Consider the following 16641-nt stretch of genomic DNA (forward strand, 5'->3'; position numbering starts at 1 on the left):
TACATACAAACTGCAAACTATTCAAACAAATTTAATTTACGGCGAATTCAAAGTGCATTGCTAAGTCCAAAACTGTTCATTATTCATTTAAACCCCGCATGCCTATATCAATCAGAATACAACCAGAAAAGTGGAATAACAAGGGCAGACGAAATTGTAATGTCGCCATGTGAGCCAGAGTTCGATTCTATCAAAAGCATACGGCTTCCAACTGTATTCTGTGGATTTGAACCTCATTTATGTATACACATCAAAGTATCAAAAAGATGGGAGGAGCAATAACAAGTAATTGTATAAGGGCCATGATAACAAGAGCTGCCTTGAGTGATGCGCACAGAAAGCTTTCAGCTGTGTTATGTGGAAATATTTCAAGCATATGTCGGAGCCAAACATTCGTCAACCATATCCACCAGGTTTGGATTTTCCAGTGCTGCAGCTACTCTCTCTTTATCATTTAGTTGTTTATTAACTGCACAAAAAAGTTGATCAGGAAAGAAAACGAATGCCATTTCATAATTCATACATTTTCATCAAGTTGAAGTCTGCATGCAACCAACGCAAAAGAGAAAATACAGATAACTGGAGAGAAAAAAAAAGGCTGCTACTCATCATCCAGGAACTGCTCTGTGTCCACAACTCATGTTTCAAAAACGTGTTGGGTCATAAAATTGAAGAGGCAGAGCAAACAAGGAAATTGACCATGGTTATTTTGACTAGCAGGTGGATATTAATCAAGGAGTCAGAATCAATGCCTGTAGCACGCACAGCATCCTCAGGCATCAAAAACATTAGCTTCCGGGTACATAAGACGTGGATAAGATCTTATGGCTTTTACTTCTTGGATAAAGAAAGAAATTTTTAACGAAAAGAAGCAAAACACAGAGAATAAGGCACGTTCACTAATTAAAGCATGGTTGCAAATCAATTTCGGGCATTTGAACTGCCACACAATTAAAAGCGTTCAACAGCCCATTCTCAGAGTGATTACCTGCAGCTTCAGTTGCATGAGTTCCCGGTGCAACCTTGATATCCACCTAAACAAAATTGGTAAAGACTGGTGAGAAGTGGGGGGGGGGGTCATAAAGTTTAAGAATGCATGGGCCAAAAGTAGCTGTTAAGAACAGCACACATAAGAAGTATCAGATAGAATTCAAAGTTAACTATGTTACCCGTGAACTTAACCTACAAAACATAATTATAGATGCTAGACACTCCACAATAAGGGAAAAACTACAAGACATTGACCAGAGCATGCTCCAACCACATAGTGTTTGCTGACAATATGTGATGCCCAATCCATTTTAGGACATGATGGTCACTAAGAGATCATTACTTTATCAAATCATAGCATTCCATGTTTTTGAAAAGAAAAAAAAATCCTTTTCCTAATTTTTTTTCCAGCAGTCAGAAATCCTTCTTAAAGGGAGTAATGAGTTATAGGGTTTTTGGAATAAAACTTCCTTTATGGTAATGTAAACCATATGTTGATAGTAAAACCAGAGAAACTTTGTCATATACTTTATCTTAATCTAGTGCCTCCCCCCATTCCTGGTGCTGGTGCATCACACAACTACAATGTTGGCATATGGTTTTGCTGCAAGCTTCAAGTAGGCGCTTCAAGTTACTCCAGATATATTATGATGCAGCTTAAAATCCCATTATAAATAACAGCCGCAAAGTGCCATACTATAAAGAATGAAACTAAATCAATTTTAAGGAATTCTGTGCATAACATTGCTAATAAAATAAAGCCACCAAGCTTTTTGCACGCGTGCTTCTACTGACCTTCAACAATAACTCCACCCTCAAACTGAGTTCATAAAACAAAAAAGGCACGTAGCAGTATACACGAACAGATTTAGGTTCATGAATGGCTATCCTTATTTGCAGGGGAAGCGATATGACCTTGTAACATCCATTCAAGTAGCTTGAACAATACAGCTAATCATAAATCATCTTGTGCCTCTGCAGCAGAAACTGATAACAAAGCTGAAAACCCAGTTAATAAATACCTTGTAACGTTGTGGCAGGCTTCTCATAAGTTTGACTCTCAAGCAAAGACCAATAACTGTTGCCATGCTACAATGTTCAACTGTCGGAGTAAAGGTCACCCTGAATAAAAAGAGATATTATATGCTAAATAGAGAGGTTGAATTCCGTATATATTGCAGTAGGAATAGAATTGACATAGCAGCTATCGTTACCTGACATAACTGAGCTTGTCATCTACTTCAATGGCATCTTCCGTTATCACTTTAAGCTCTTCCAAAGAGTATGGATGCTCTGGATCTTTTATGTCTCTAATATGATTTAAGACTGTTAAGAAAATCAACACTCTAAAAAGATGTTTGTTGCTTCACATGGAGGAATAATAAGCATTCCACTCTCTTCACACCAACAGAAAACAATGCCATAAATTACTAAGCATAGAGACATGCAACATATTTCATGCAGCACAATTTGTGCTTACTTCTTTTACCCTTCAGGCACGGCCTAATACATCTCACAACAAAAAATTATCACCAGAATTCTGTTTTCAGAGCCAATTGATTTGGTTTTTTTTCTCTGTCAATAAATAACTAAAACCTGGAACATACAGGAAAAAGAAAAAAAAATTGAATTGAATTAAAAAAGGAAAGAAAGAAAGTAAAAAGGATATCAAAAACTTCGAGTTGATCAATAGGCTCAGCAGCAGTATACTCATTGTCGTCAACACTTCGAACCCGCCTCTCCTTCTTTTCATAAATTACAGGATTGGCGTTGATTAGCCCAGGAACCATTTTTTTTTATTAGTATTATTATTATTATTATTCCCAATTCGAACCAGACCCAAAAACAAGAAACACAATGATACTTACAACAACTACCACTACGTAAATATTAATGAACACCACCAACAAATTGAGAGAGGGAGGGAGGAGAGAGGGAGAGGGAGAGCAGATGTGGTTTCCTCTAATATGATTTTCTTGTCTAGATGAGACCTTTACGGGTTTGACGGCGCGGTTTGTTCTATTTTTTACTTAATTATTACTTTTCTTAATTTATAAAAAGGAGACGCCTTCGACAAAATAACTGGGTTGGGCCTAATCCATATTTGGGCTTGTAAAGGCTCCATTTAACTTAGGATTAGGCGGAAAAAACTGAAGCCGCGCGTCTTTTTTTTCTTTTTTTTATCATTACATATTTTAGTTTTTTTAAAAAAAAATAATTTTTTTCAATAACTTCCATTTTTGTTCATTGAAAGACCAAAAAGATATTAAAGTTTAATTAGAATAATAACTATTTTACTTCACATGTTATGTTGTAGGTTAGACTAAAAACAATTGAATATAAAAACAGAATATTCAAGCTGCGGGAAACTTACCTTATCTATTAATCACGTTTCACCCTTTTTTGCAATGGAATCATTTTTTCTTTATCCCCAGTCAACAAAAGCACATATAATGTAGTATACTGAGAGGAAATTAACAAATCACCATTAAAAACACAATTCATATCGCGTTTACTCGAAATTTAATTATTATTTTTTATCTTTTCAAATCATTTTAATATATTAATATCAAAAATAATTTTTTAAAAAATATATTATTTTAATACATTTCTAAATAAAAAACACTTTAAATCACAACCACTACTAAATTCTCATACATACAAAAATGTTCTTTTTTTCTCAATTACATCAAATATGTTATAATAGCCTCGACTACATGTCGAACTAAATTTCCAGTATGTGACCATAATTTTGATTGCAAAGTCAGAAAGAACCATACAGAACAGCTAAAACATTTCCGGCAGCTGAAGAAGTAATTTTCAAAATGACAGCACCCACAACATTGCAACAAGAGCTTCAACCATGCATTGTTGTTACATGTATCAATACACTTCGACAAGTTTGCTGGATCAAAACAATACATCCTAATATCCGGTGCTTGTTGGCTCGGTAGACAGCAGTGATTGTCTCGTAAATCTAATCCACAAGGCAAAAGGACACATTGACCGAAGTACAGCAACGTCCATGAAAAGAAGTGTTCTTTACAAACAAGAATATTTTTGTTCCTCAAATTTATCAACTTGCACTAATCTTTCTTTAGCTTAAACAGCTAAGTTTGTGACACGGAAATTATGGGCGGACTTAATTTAGCAGGTATTAGGCCAATCGGGAATCCAATATCCAGTCGGAGCGGGCTTCAATTTGCCCGAACAATGTCATCCGAAGGAAGCTGAAGAACCAGATCGCCCTTCACTTGTGGAACAGGTACTTCCAGCCCCACACATCATTTTTCTTACATCATGTTCGTTGTTGCCAATGAATTTCAGAAACTGCTAACATCACAAGTATTTGACCATACCACGACCTTCCACGCTAAGCTTTGCAGCTTGCAATTGCTTCTTTTTCGGTCCCTTTAGCTGCTGCAACTTTTTATTCATCTGCCAGTATCAATTGACATTTCAGTTTAGAAACCGCAAAGCTGGGAATTGAAGATAACAGAGAATCATAATGCAAAGGAAAGTCAAAATCAAAACCCAAGCAGCCATCCATCCAAAACAAAACCAGAACCTCAAGTTGCATATGAATTGGAAGAGAACTTTTTAGTTGATCTGGATTTTGTAGAATGTTTATTATAACATGTATATCTAGAACCTAGAGTGAGTGATAAGAATCTATCAAACTTGTCTCCAACAATGCTCCAGGAGAGACCAATTGAAATCCAGAACCCACACCAGTTTCAAAGGGCAATGACAATTCTATGGGATAACTCCAAAACACCCTACTAGATGACAGGATCTAAGTTATGAGACCAATTGAAATCGAAAACCCACACCAATATCAAAGGGCAATGACAATTCTATGGGATAACTCCAAAACACCCTACTAGATGACAGGATCTAATTATCTACTCAATTTTAGCTCAAATTGAAGAAACATTGTTCTATGAATAGTTCCAACTCAATGGGACCATGAAACATTGAGTTTATGCCATGTGATTAATCACGCCACCACTCATTTTAAGCTTTTACTCAACACACCACTTTCTGTTAACTCTAACTGATCCAATTATTGAATGGAAAGACCAACCTTTAGACGACGCTGATCTTGAACTACTTGTTTAGCACGGGCCCTAACTTCTTCAGGATCAATCTTAGATTGGGGACGCACCAAAAAATCCAATGGTGTCGCTTCTGGCCTGGATGCATGCTGTCTGTCTGATGATTGACTAGACCTCCGTCCCCTGAATTTTTTGTTGATGTAAAATGAAGAAATATAATTGAGAAAAATGGCATGTGGCAAATAAAGTAAAGAAGCAAACAGGCCTATGATGTTGTTTAAGTAATCAGCAGAAAATATGCAAGGAGCAATCAAGTATGTCTTCCGTCACATCTCACCGTGAAATATCTAAATCAAGATCTCCATCTCTAGATTCCATTCCGGTAGAATTATTTGCAGGCCTGAAATTCAAATAAATTTACCACAAGAAAGTTTATTCAGCGTTGACGCATAAAACTTACATGCAGATAGAAACATCCAGCAGTAAAAGCTGGTGGCAATAAGTGAAGAGAGAAATACCTTCTCACTGTTGGCCTTCTGAAGGCCCGATCATCATCAACGTTTCTCATGTCTTCAAACCTTGTACTCTTATTAAATATTGGCCGACTCTATATTTATTAATTGCAGAAATGCAAGAAAATGTCAATATTATAGTTACAAATTAACTTCATTGTACACATTTTCCAATTAATGAAAGATGTCTGTTCAGAAAAATAACACCAATTAAAGAAAAAGAATTATTCAAATTCAGTTTTATTTCATTATACACTTGAGATCAACACATGACATGGGAATCAAATCCAAAAGAAAACAGGCATTTCAAGTCAATTAGTATAACCAAACAGGAAAAGAAATCTCCAATGAATGGATCCTAGAAAAGGGGCAAAACTATCCATGAGCACCATTTTCCAGTAAACAGATGCCCTAGATTTTGAACTAAAATTACATTAAGGAGAGATGGCAGATATTTAAGAAATAAAAAACAACAGTTGAAAGGCGATTGCATTACCCATTTATCAACCAAATCCTTGGCAAGTTTTCTGTTGGATGTGGTTTCCTCATCAGATTTTGATAAGAACATAATAACCTGCCAGAAAGATATTAATAAGTCTGAATTCAGTTTTCATTCCAAAAGAAACAGAAAGTTTGTTACCACCACATAAGGAGATCCCTAACCTTTCCAAGCCCACTTTTCTTCAATTGTTCTCTTCTATCATACTGCTCCAGATCAATTGGAAACTGCATGAAAAAAGAAATGTTTCAGGCTCCAAATAATGCTTCTTCAGAGGCAACAACCAGTACTAAACCAGGAAAGATGGTGGAAAGCCTCAGCATACATCAGTCAAAATCCTCAAAATTGCAGCACGGATATTTATATTAGGTAAACTTCCATCTGGAAGGGGTTCTAGCCAATTTTTTAATAACGTTAGTACTCCATGATCTATGAACTCTTGTTGGAGCTGCTTCCTGCACCAGGAGACAAACAATAAAAATTAACTGTAAATTCCAATAGGACAAAAAAAAAGATGGTCTAAAACCAGCTTACTTTGAGAGAACCTCAGTAAGAAGAGGCAACTTCTTGAGTTTATTAACTGCAGGCTTCCCCTGCCTATTGAGGTCTGCATCTTCTTCAGCAGTGACCTCAAGCTCAGCCATGACATTTTCAACTAATAATGCAATTTCTGCAGGACTTTTCTCATTCTTCTTCCTTCTCTTGCCCATCTTGAAGAGCTGCTTGATTTCATCATCCTCTTCACCTTCCTCTGCCTAGAAAAAACAGAATAATAAACCAGATAAATAACATAAAAGCTAGAGAGCTCCATATGTAGCACATCAACCAACAAACATAGATAATATAATTGAGATGAAAGTTGACCAAATATTGCAATATCAAACTCTGATGCAAAGATAGCAAAGCCTCCAACACCATGAACCAAAAGCAATAGTGCATAAAAAAAGGAAAGAAAGAAAGAAAAGAACTGGATAAGCCAAAAGCCTCATCAATTATGGTGGCTTATAATTGATTGAGTCTCAGTAAAAGAGATGGACTATTAACCTGAGGAGCATCAGTAGGAGAGTGCGGTTCATTGTCATTTCCATACCGATAAGCAGGATCCACACCACTGTCATCTATGAAGTTGTCATCATCTACAGTCCTAGCACCTTCTTGATCATCCTATTCCGAAGGAAATTGAAATATATTTAGAAATTCAATAACAAACTATAAACATAGTTACTTGGGAAAAACCCAACAATTCAAACTGCAGATTTATTCTATAACATTGACTTTAAGATAGTTAAGCAATAGGAATCAAATCTGTTAAGTTAATTATCTACACAAGTGAGCCTTAGGAGAGTAGTATATAGCAAAATTAAGTCAGACCCACAGCAAAACTTGCTAGATTAATAATATACTGTCATAAAAACAATGATGTAGAATCAAGTAAATAATCAGATCAAATTTAAACTGCGATATTAATGGTATCCTAGAGGCTAATAAGAAATTTGCCTAACAATTTAAACAGATCTAGCCAACCAGATATAAACCTAAACTAAGAAAATAACTAAATAAAACAACTATAAATAGACATTAAAAAACAATTGAAAACCCCATTTTCAACATTTACCCTCCCATGAATTTCTTGTGTAAATATCAACTCATCAAGTCCAAAAGTCCGATCCACTCAGCTACAGGTAACAGATATTTATCAATTACTTGCATGAACAAACATCAAACGACAACCTAATCCAAATCCCATCCCAACAAAATTTAGTATTATGAATCAGAATGGAAATGTCCAATAGAATGCTGATTCAAGCAATTAACAATTACAGACAACAAAAACAAATATTTAGCAACCACAAAAAATAAGCACCATGAACACTATATAACCCAGAAAACTTTCCAAAAACTGACACCAAATTCACTTGACCTCTTATTCAAGTCAACAAGACAGAAAATCTCAATCAATAACCTAGAAAAAAAATTTCAATTCAAAACTAAACACATCAAAGCACCAAAGAAAAACAATAACAATTTTAGAAAAAAGAAACCCAATCCAAATCAAAACCTCAGAATCGCCACCAGCAATGGTATCCCACATCTCTTTAACTTCGCCATCATCCTTTCCAGCCACCAACTTCGTCGCCGTTCCTTTCTTCAACCCTGATTTCGACCCGCTCCCTCCTTTCCCTCCAAACTTATTTTCCCCTTTGCTAAACTTCGTCCTGTCCTTGTCCTTTGCAAATTTCTTGGCATACTTCCCTTCCCCAGCCGATTCTTCCATCTCAAACCCTACATAATCCTCTTCATAGTCATCAACCAACTCTGGCTGCACATAACTACCACTACCACTCTCTTTCCCTGAATCGCCACCTTTTTTAACCAATCTTTTTCTGGGTTTTCCTACTTTATCCGTGTCGTGCACAGGAGTTTGTGACCTCCCCCTCTCCCAATTCTCAATATCATCCTCTAATTCGTCTAAGATATGATTCTGGTGTGGTTCCGGTGATTGGCCTCCGCCATCAGATTGCATTTCTTCGTAGTCCATCAACGGTTCTCCGTCCACATCGCGGTACCTGACAGTAAAGTAGCGATTTTTAGCATATTAAAAACACTAACTTTAATCGGTTAGCTAAACGGAATAGAAAAGGATTGAAAATTTACAAAAGAAAAAAAGATTTTAGATAGACTGATCGAAAAGAAAATGAATGGATCAAAAGATTTGAGAGAGAGAGAAAGTACGGATCGTCTTCATAACCCATTGTGATGTTTGGTTGTGGAAAATTATGGAGCTGATTACGGATTTTATAGCGATGGTGTTTCCATGGAGAGGACGGATATTAATTGTAAGACAACTACTCCGATACCAGGATGGATTTCCATGGAGCAGCAGCTGCAGCCGCCGTGTGTGTACGGTACTAGTGCTTTTTTAAAATAGTTTTTGTTTAAAAATATATTAAATTAGGTTTTTTATATTTTTAATACTATTACATTAAAATTATATTAAAAAAATATTAATTTAATATTTTTTTCATTCAAATATTTAAACGCTAAATAAAAATACAATGTAAGGCTTTGTTTGTTTGCAAGAAAGTGAATTCCTTTTGGAAAGTGAATTCCAGGGAAAGTGAATTCCTGAAAAATGAATTCCGGAAAAGTATTTTTCTGTTTGGTAGTGTTATGAAAAATGAACTGGAAAACACTTTCCAGTGTTTGGTTGTATTATGAAAAATAAACTGGGAATTAATTTTTTTTTCAAATTTATCTATAAAAAAAAAATGAAATCCTTTTCAATAAGTTTTGAGACTTAATTAAGAGGGTTTAATTGGAGAATCGATAATTTTTTAGACTTAATTGGAATTTAATTAAATTAATTAAAGCAGGGACTTAATTGAAGAACTATTAAAAAAATTGTTAAAATCCAAGGACTACATTGAAATTTTCGCGCAAATGCAGGGGGCCAATTATTTAAACCCTTAATTACAAAACTGTTAAAACTTCAAGGGCCAAACTGAAAATAACCATTAAACACCAGAAAACGGTGTCGTTTCTAGACACTGTTCATCTTCCTCAACCGTTCAACCGTATTGTTCTCGCTATTGAAAGACCCATTTATATATTTCCTTTCATAGTGTTGCTTTTTTAACTTTGACAATTTCAATTCCGTTGACTCCTTTTTCAAATGGTTACCAAACATGTGAATTCCAGGAATTCACTTTCCTGCAAACAAACATGCTCTAAAGCAGCCAGTTTATGATTTAGCCCTTATAGTTTTAGCAACATTGCACTTTGGTATTCTAGATTAAAAGTTTTCAACATCATAGTTTTGCAAAAAAATCCAATGTTACTTTTTTTAAAAATGTTTATATTTAATTGTTTGTATAAAAAATAAATACACTTATTGACTATAGAAGAATATTAATTGTTGACTGACAAACAAGAGAAGAAAGGTTGAAATTGATTGTAAACAATAGAATTAATAATGCTTAAAAAATCCTTATTGATTAGGAAATTAAGTGGAAGTTAATTGAGTTATGATCGACTAAGAAAAAATGATTGATTATAAAAATTTAATTTCGTGTGAATAATAAAAAAATTCAATTATATTTAGAATGAAAATGCTCAAACTAATAATAGTAATAGATTAGTTCAGATTCATATAATTAACAAAAAAAAAAAGATTGTATTAGAATTCATGAAATAATAATTGTTAAAATATTACTTGTATCTAATAGGAGTTGTAGGTCATCCTAAAAACCTTGACATATGTCGTAGGGCACTTAAGCGTGGGATGCCACAATTAAAGATGCTGTCAAGATTATAGCTATATGAAAAACAATCAAGCGATTAGTAACCTCGTCAAACAATGTTGTTATATAGAAACAATTAATTAAAATTGTCAAAGTCGATTTTTCCAATCTCAACTTCATTTAAAGTATGCTATCTCATTAAAAGTTTTTCAAACTATGTTATTTCATTTTAAATAATGTTAATTTTTCAAAAAAATCTATATAAACAAGACCTAAAAGCCCGACAGAAATTATGATAAAAGTCAGTCCATGGACGTAGCAAGTTCTTAAGAGCCAATAACCAAACTTGTGCAGACTTGATAATGGTATTAATGGATGTAGAGTCACTAGACTTAAAAACAACACAAGTTTTGTTTATTATAAATATTTACCTAAACTTGATTGTGTATGGTGTCTTGTAACTTGTAACTGGTACTCGATATTCGAATTACTGGTTTACTACTCATCAACTATTAAAAAAAACTATAAGGGGTCAATAAATCATTGTGACCCTAAACTTGTTGTATTGTGAATTGAAATAACACAATGATTATATTGCTCTTCTCAAACAAAATCAAGTTAACATGATCAATTGATCATTGTCGAATTTGATTTGGATAAATTGATTTATTATATTTTTTTAAGCACAATAAAATAATTTAATTACATTTAAAAGCAAAACAAATAATAAAATTATGTTAAAAAAACTTTTTATTCTTTTTTAAGCATAATAAAATAATTGAATTACCTTTAATCAAAATTTCTTTAACTTTCTTCAGAGATGTTCTCATTTTTTCAATGTGTTATATATATATATATATATTTGCTCACACATGTGTCGAATGTATCAGCATATGGGTAGCAGTCGTGCTTTTTAGATGGCGAGTAAAACGTTGTCTGAATGGCTAAATACTGGCTTTAGGGTGGCATTTGAGTCATCTTGGTAGCTCCTCCATTACTAGGTGGTGCATGTGGTCAACGAATCTCGGGTTTAGCATTGAATGACCTCTTTTTTTTTTTTTTATCTTCCTTAATTTTCATGCCTAGCCCTTCAAGTTTCCAAAAAAAAATCCTTCAATTTTTTTCCTTCAGGTTTGGTCCTAATTCTTTTAATCATTATTTTTTATATGAAATAATTTATAAAATTTAATTTTATTAATTTTATTTTCCTTTAATTTATAAAATTTAATTCTCATTCTTTTGATTTTATTTATTTTATTTGAAATAATTTTTTAAAATTGATTTTTTTTTAAAGAATTCATCCTCCTTTGATTTGTTTTTAATATATAAAATTTAATTCTTATTCTTTTGATTGTTATTTGTTTTATTTGAAATAATTTTTAAAATTGATTTTTTAAAAAATTCATCATCCTTTGATTTTTTTTAATATATAAAATTTAATTCTCATTCTTTTGATTGTTAAATTTGAATTTTTAAAATTAATTTTTTTTTTTAAGAATTCATCCTCCTTTAATTTTTTTCTCCATTCATATTTGATTTTTATTCTTATGATTTTTTTTTTTTACTTTGGTAAATTTTCAAATTGATATTTGTTTTTGGTTTCATTCTTCAATATTAAATTATTTAAAAATTGAGCCTTTTAATTGAGTTCAAATCTGGATTTCACGAGTTTTAAATTTAGAAATTAAACCAGGTTTATAAATTCACTTGGGCTTGCTTGTTTTCCCCCCTTTTTTTGTAAGCTCATGTATTTTTTAGTTTCATCCATCGACATTTATTTAATTGGAGATTGAACTCTACTTTTTTATATATAATTTTTGTATTGTTCTTTTCATTTATTTTAAAAATAATCTGGTTTATCTCACCCTTCAACATTGATTTTTCTTATAATTAAGATTCATAGTTTTATTCAATTAGTTTTCGATGAGGTTATTTTGATATAACAACTAGGTTATAAGTCTTGCATGTTGACCTGGGCGAGCTCGGGTAGAGTTTTCTCAATCTTTGTTAGATTATATTTTTTTTTTAATTTTTTTCCTTTCATATTTTATTTGTTAGAAATTGAGCTTTGATTTTTTTTTTTCTATTTTGTTTTATATGGGGTTATCGCATTCTAATATATTTTTTCCTTCATTAAAAAATAACATCTTTTAACATTTGATTTTTTTAAAATTATTTGTTATTAATTTCATCATTCAACATTTAATTGATTGAAAATTAGTTTTCATGCTTTTTGTTTTTTCTTTCCTTTCCATTGGATTATTCCAATATTATGCCTATATACACGGGGTTAAAGGAATAACTTGGTTTGATTCAAGGTTTTTTTTTCATTTTTATTTTTTTTTAATAATTTTTTTCAGTTGTACCCCTCAATATTGGGTTGTTTCATAATTAATCTTTATGGTTTTATTTAGTTTTCTTTCGACGGGGTTATCTTGGTATCATAATCAAGTTGTATATTTAGCGTGCTGTCCTGAATGGCCTTGGATCAGGTTTTTTTATCTTTTTTTTTTTATTGTCATTTTTTTCATGTTTATTTACTATCATTGCATATGTTAAATTCATGTTATTAAATTAATGAAGCTTATCAAATCCAATCGTGTCGATGGCCCGTCATGTTTTGTTTTTCACTTTCTGAGAAACGGTTGTATCACCTTGGCAATAACACAAAAGTCATCTATCTAGTTTGATGGTCTATTTGTTGATGCTTTATATTCCATACTCCATACTCATTTAACATCTCATTAATTTAAATAAGAACAAAAATCAAACATGTAATTGTAGGTTTAAAAGTTTCCATCGAGACTAAGAGCTTGTTTGTTTTTTGTGTTTTAATAATATTTTTAAAAAAAAATTGAATTTTTTTTCTTTACTTCAAATTATTTTTTTTAGTATTTTCAGATTATTTTGATATGTAGATGTCAAAAATAATTTTTTAAAAAAATATATTATTTTAATATATTTTTAAAAATAATTAATAACGCAATATCAAACAAGCTATTTTTTATTATTGAGTTTGAATTTTCTGCTTTGATGAGCATGCTTATTTGTACAAAACTTTTAAATCACATCTTTAAAGTAAACAAATTCTTAAATCTTCAAACTAGTTTGTTTGACTAAATTAGAAAGAGTTTAATTAATAAAAAATTGGTATAAAAACACCAAACGCACTCTTCTTTTTTTTTAAAAAAAAAAAATTGGTTTATTACATTTTTTTTTAGAGCATCTCCAACCGGAGATGCAAATAGAAAAGCTAAATCCAAAAACATGTACTTTTATTTAGGATCTTTATTAAGTTATTCTAACGGAGCAGCCATCAAATAAGCCAAAATGGCCTTTTTAATTTAAGCAGAGGCATTTCTACAGGTTCCTGTAGAAGAGGTAAATTTAAGTTAATGTTGCCAACAGGCTATTTTTATAGTCGTTGGCAACAGTATTTATTTTTTCTTTAAAAGGAAGGAAAAAACTTGTTTTTTTTTTTAAAATCTTGTATTGTGCCTCACTCTTCTCTCAAATTTAGAAAAACTCACTCTTCTCTCAATTTAGAAAAACAAGAATCAATTATTCTCTATTTAATGGTGGCGGTTATTTGAAATAAATTTTAAAATTTAAAATGGTTTAAAAGCAGTAACATATAAAACTGAAAATTAAAAATATTTATATAAATAAATTTTAAGTTTAATTTTAAATTATATCTTTTAACTTTCATATTATTTCATTAAATTTTATATTATTTTTATAAATTACTAATATTGATTATATAATTAATAACATCATAATTATATTATAATAAAATATCTAAATTAGTTACATAATTATATAAAAATGAAATTTAACATGAAATATATTAAAATATAAATGGCTTTTTTAAATAGCTTTTACCATTGAATGCACATGATCAAAAAAGCTATATTTCTATTATTCAAAAAGCCATTTTATCAATTTAGCTTTTTTAATTTGGCTTTTTGCATTGAGATGCTCTTATATGACTCTAAATGCATATCTCTTATTCTGACATGGATATTCTTAATCCCTAAGTTAATTCTTGAATTCAAATAATAATAATAATAATAATAATAAATTATCCCTGATTTCATTAAGTCAAATTGCATTTTGTCAATGGTAAAAATCTAAATCTACCAAACTTTTTTAAAACGGTGAAGGTAAATTATTTATTTATTTATATAGTTTCATCCATTTTTAGTTGAGATTCATAAATTTAAATTCATCTAAAACAAATTCATTTTATCTACGAACCAATCATAAACAAGTGATGATGAAATGCACCAGTAAGATTAGGTTTTCCCTTTTAAGTTTTAAAGCATATTAAAAAGAAATAAAACTGGAGGGAGAATTTCCCCTTCCTCATTGTCCATCCCAATCATACATCAACCGGACCAATCATAATAAATTATAACACTATGGACAACAACAGTGTTTTTTTTTTTTTTTTCAAGTAGGCGCTTAAAGTGATAGAGAAAAGAGTAAATACGGAAGGGGAAAAAAAATTTGGAAGGGAGTCTTGGACAAGATGATTCTAACGACATTAATTATAAAAAAAGTTAAATTGTATGGGAAAATTATTATGGATTGTAATAATAATTTCACTTTTAATTTCTTATATTTTTGCGAGATGTTTCTTTGCCTTTTTTTTTTCTTCCCTAGCTAAAAGGTGGCGCTCTCACCTTTAAGAAAGGTACGTGTGATACTTTCCAGTGATCAAATCTTGACCCTCGTCATCTCATTGGATGCATAACCATGTCTTCTTTCATATTGTGTGATGCGTGTAGACAGATAATAGTTGGATTGTCATTGTTGATCGATTGTTTATGTTTTTTCTTTTTTTTTTCTCTCCTGACAATTAAAGTGCACAGTTGTCATCTTTGTTTGTTGTTTATCAAATCAAACATGTTTGCCATTTCTAAGTATCCTGAGTCTAGCATGGTTGCTAGACCCAAGTGTCTAGGCCTAGCAACCATGCCAGACCAAGTGTCCAGGTCAAAAAAATTAAAATTTTTTAAAAGCATAATTGGATTGCAAAAACAAACACTACCTCATTCAAGCAAGATTTTTTATTCATATGCAGAAGAACTTAACTGCAAACTCTTTTTTGTTTGTGCAACTTATTTTATAAATTTGTTATATTCAAAGAGGAAATAATGAAAAAAAATTGCTGACTTCTAAGTGATTTATTTTAATTCTTCAAAAATAAACTTCTCTGTTTTTTGTATGCATTGCGGCTGAAAAATATTAATTTTATGTTTCCATCCAAGTGTTGGACAATTTTTTTAATGGTTCGTGCTTTTTTAAATTTAAGATGTTGTTACATGATCTAATTGTCAAAGCTCATAACAAGGAGAGTTTATTCTACATTATAACTATTAGTATATACAAAAATTTGAAATATATGATAATTAAAAAACTTTTGAACTTTCAAATTGATAAATTATGTTGCAAGAAAATAAAATATTATATATGTAAAAGACTTATTGTTCTTTTGACTATCTTAATTAATGTAATTTTATAGATGATTTCTTCACTAAAATTAGAGATTAATAATAAAAAAAAAAAAAAATTTTAGAGATGCGTATGGCAACAATGCCAGACTTGCACCTAGGTCTAGCACCCTTGTTAGACCTAAACGCATCTTGGATATGACAATCATGTTTGGGTCTGGCATGGCTGCCACATCTAAGTGTCTTTTGTCTGGTATGCAAAAAAAGGCACATGGGTTTAACATGGTTGCCAAGCTTGAGCGCTTGGGTAAAAAATAAAATTAAAAAATATTTAAAAATAACAATGCAAAAGCAAATCCAATCTATATTTTAAAATTTTAAGGATCAATTAAATAGTTTTATTGAACTAGAGAAGAAGAGAATAAGTTATAATTAACGCTATTAAACTCACCTTTTGCTCTTTGAGCATAGTTATTAGACCTGACCTGGCATCATGAGTTAACTTGAGACTCAGGTGACTTAATAGAACATGGTAAAGACCTTTTTTTTTTTGTCAAATGTGTTTTTCCCCTAGCCAAAGACCCCTCTTTTTTCATCTTTTTTCAAATGGTTACTAACTCATATCAAAATTCATTGTATAAATACTAAAATAATATTTTTATTTTTTTAATGTGAGATTTAAAACCCATTAATATATGTATTATATATTCACAAGAAAAAAATTGTGTTTTTTCAATGTGGAATAAAAAACCTTTTAAAATAGTCTTTTAGCTTATATCAACATGAATTGTTTGTTAATTTTTTCATATAAAATATTAAAACCTCAAATTATTTTTTTAAAATTTTTTCTAGTTGACCCACGCCAGCAAGGCCCAAAAAATGCCA

The 16641-nt window shown here is 31.3% G+C and overlaps 2 protein-coding genes across 2 annotated transcripts; both read right to left on the minus strand.

Moving 5' to 3' along the window:
• Window positions 1–18: 18 nt before the first annotated feature.
• On the minus strand, window positions 19–3015 carry LOC118039204 (protein AE7). Its single transcript, XM_073405140.1, has 5 exons — window positions 2658–3015; window positions 2205–2308; window positions 2013–2112; window positions 989–1034; window positions 19–469 (listed from the first exon to the last, which is right to left on the minus strand). The coding sequence occupies exons 1-5, from the start codon at window positions 2778–2780 to the stop codon at window positions 369–371; spliced, it is 474 nt and encodes a 157-aa protein (XP_073261241.1). The 5' UTR covers window positions 2781–3015; the 3' UTR covers window positions 19–368.
• Window positions 3016–3807: 792 nt separating this feature from the next.
• Window positions 3808–8986, minus strand: LOC118039205 (protein IWS1 homolog 1). The gene is made up of 11 exons (XM_035045830.2): window positions 8793–8986; window positions 8119–8626; window positions 7104–7223; window positions 6594–6814; window positions 6385–6514; window positions 6224–6286; window positions 6057–6134; window positions 5567–5655; window positions 5386–5448; window positions 5078–5231; window positions 3808–4428 (listed from the first exon to the last, which is right to left on the minus strand). The coding sequence occupies exons 1-11, from the start codon at window positions 8810–8812 to the stop codon at window positions 4330–4332; spliced, it is 1545 nt and encodes a 514-aa protein (XP_034901721.1). The 5' UTR covers window positions 8813–8986; the 3' UTR covers window positions 3808–4329.
• Window positions 8987–16641: the final 7655 nt, after the last annotated feature.

This window comes from Populus alba, chromosome 1, assembly GCF_005239225.2.
Source record: "Populus alba chromosome 1, ASM523922v2, whole genome shotgun sequence".
NCBI classification, from domain to species: domain Eukaryota; kingdom Viridiplantae; phylum Streptophyta; class Magnoliopsida; order Malpighiales; family Salicaceae; genus Populus; species Populus alba.

Coding starts and splice junctions, on each gene's coding strand:
- LOC118039204 (XM_073405140.1), bottom strand. CDS start 2,780: ATGGTTCCTGGGCTAATCAACGCCAATCCTGTAATTTATGAAAAGAAG. Junction 2,113..2,204: donor GACAAGCTCAGTTATGTCAG/GTAACGATAGCT, acceptor CTTTTTATTCAG/GGTGACCTTTACTCCGACAG. Junction 1,035..2,012: donor GCCTGCCACAACGTTACAAG/GTATTTATTAAC, acceptor AATTTTGTTTAG/GTGGATATCAAGGTTGCACC.
- LOC118039205 (XM_035045830.2), bottom strand. CDS start 8,812: ATGGGTTATGAAGACGATCC. Junction 6,515..6,593: donor CTTACTGAGGTTCTCTCAAA/GTAAGCTGGTTT, acceptor CTCCTGGTGCAG/GAAGCAGCTCCAACAAGAGT. Junction 6,287..6,384: donor TTTTGAGGATTTTGACTGAT/GTATGCTGAGGC, acceptor TTTTTCATGCAG/TTTCCAATTGATCTGGAGCA.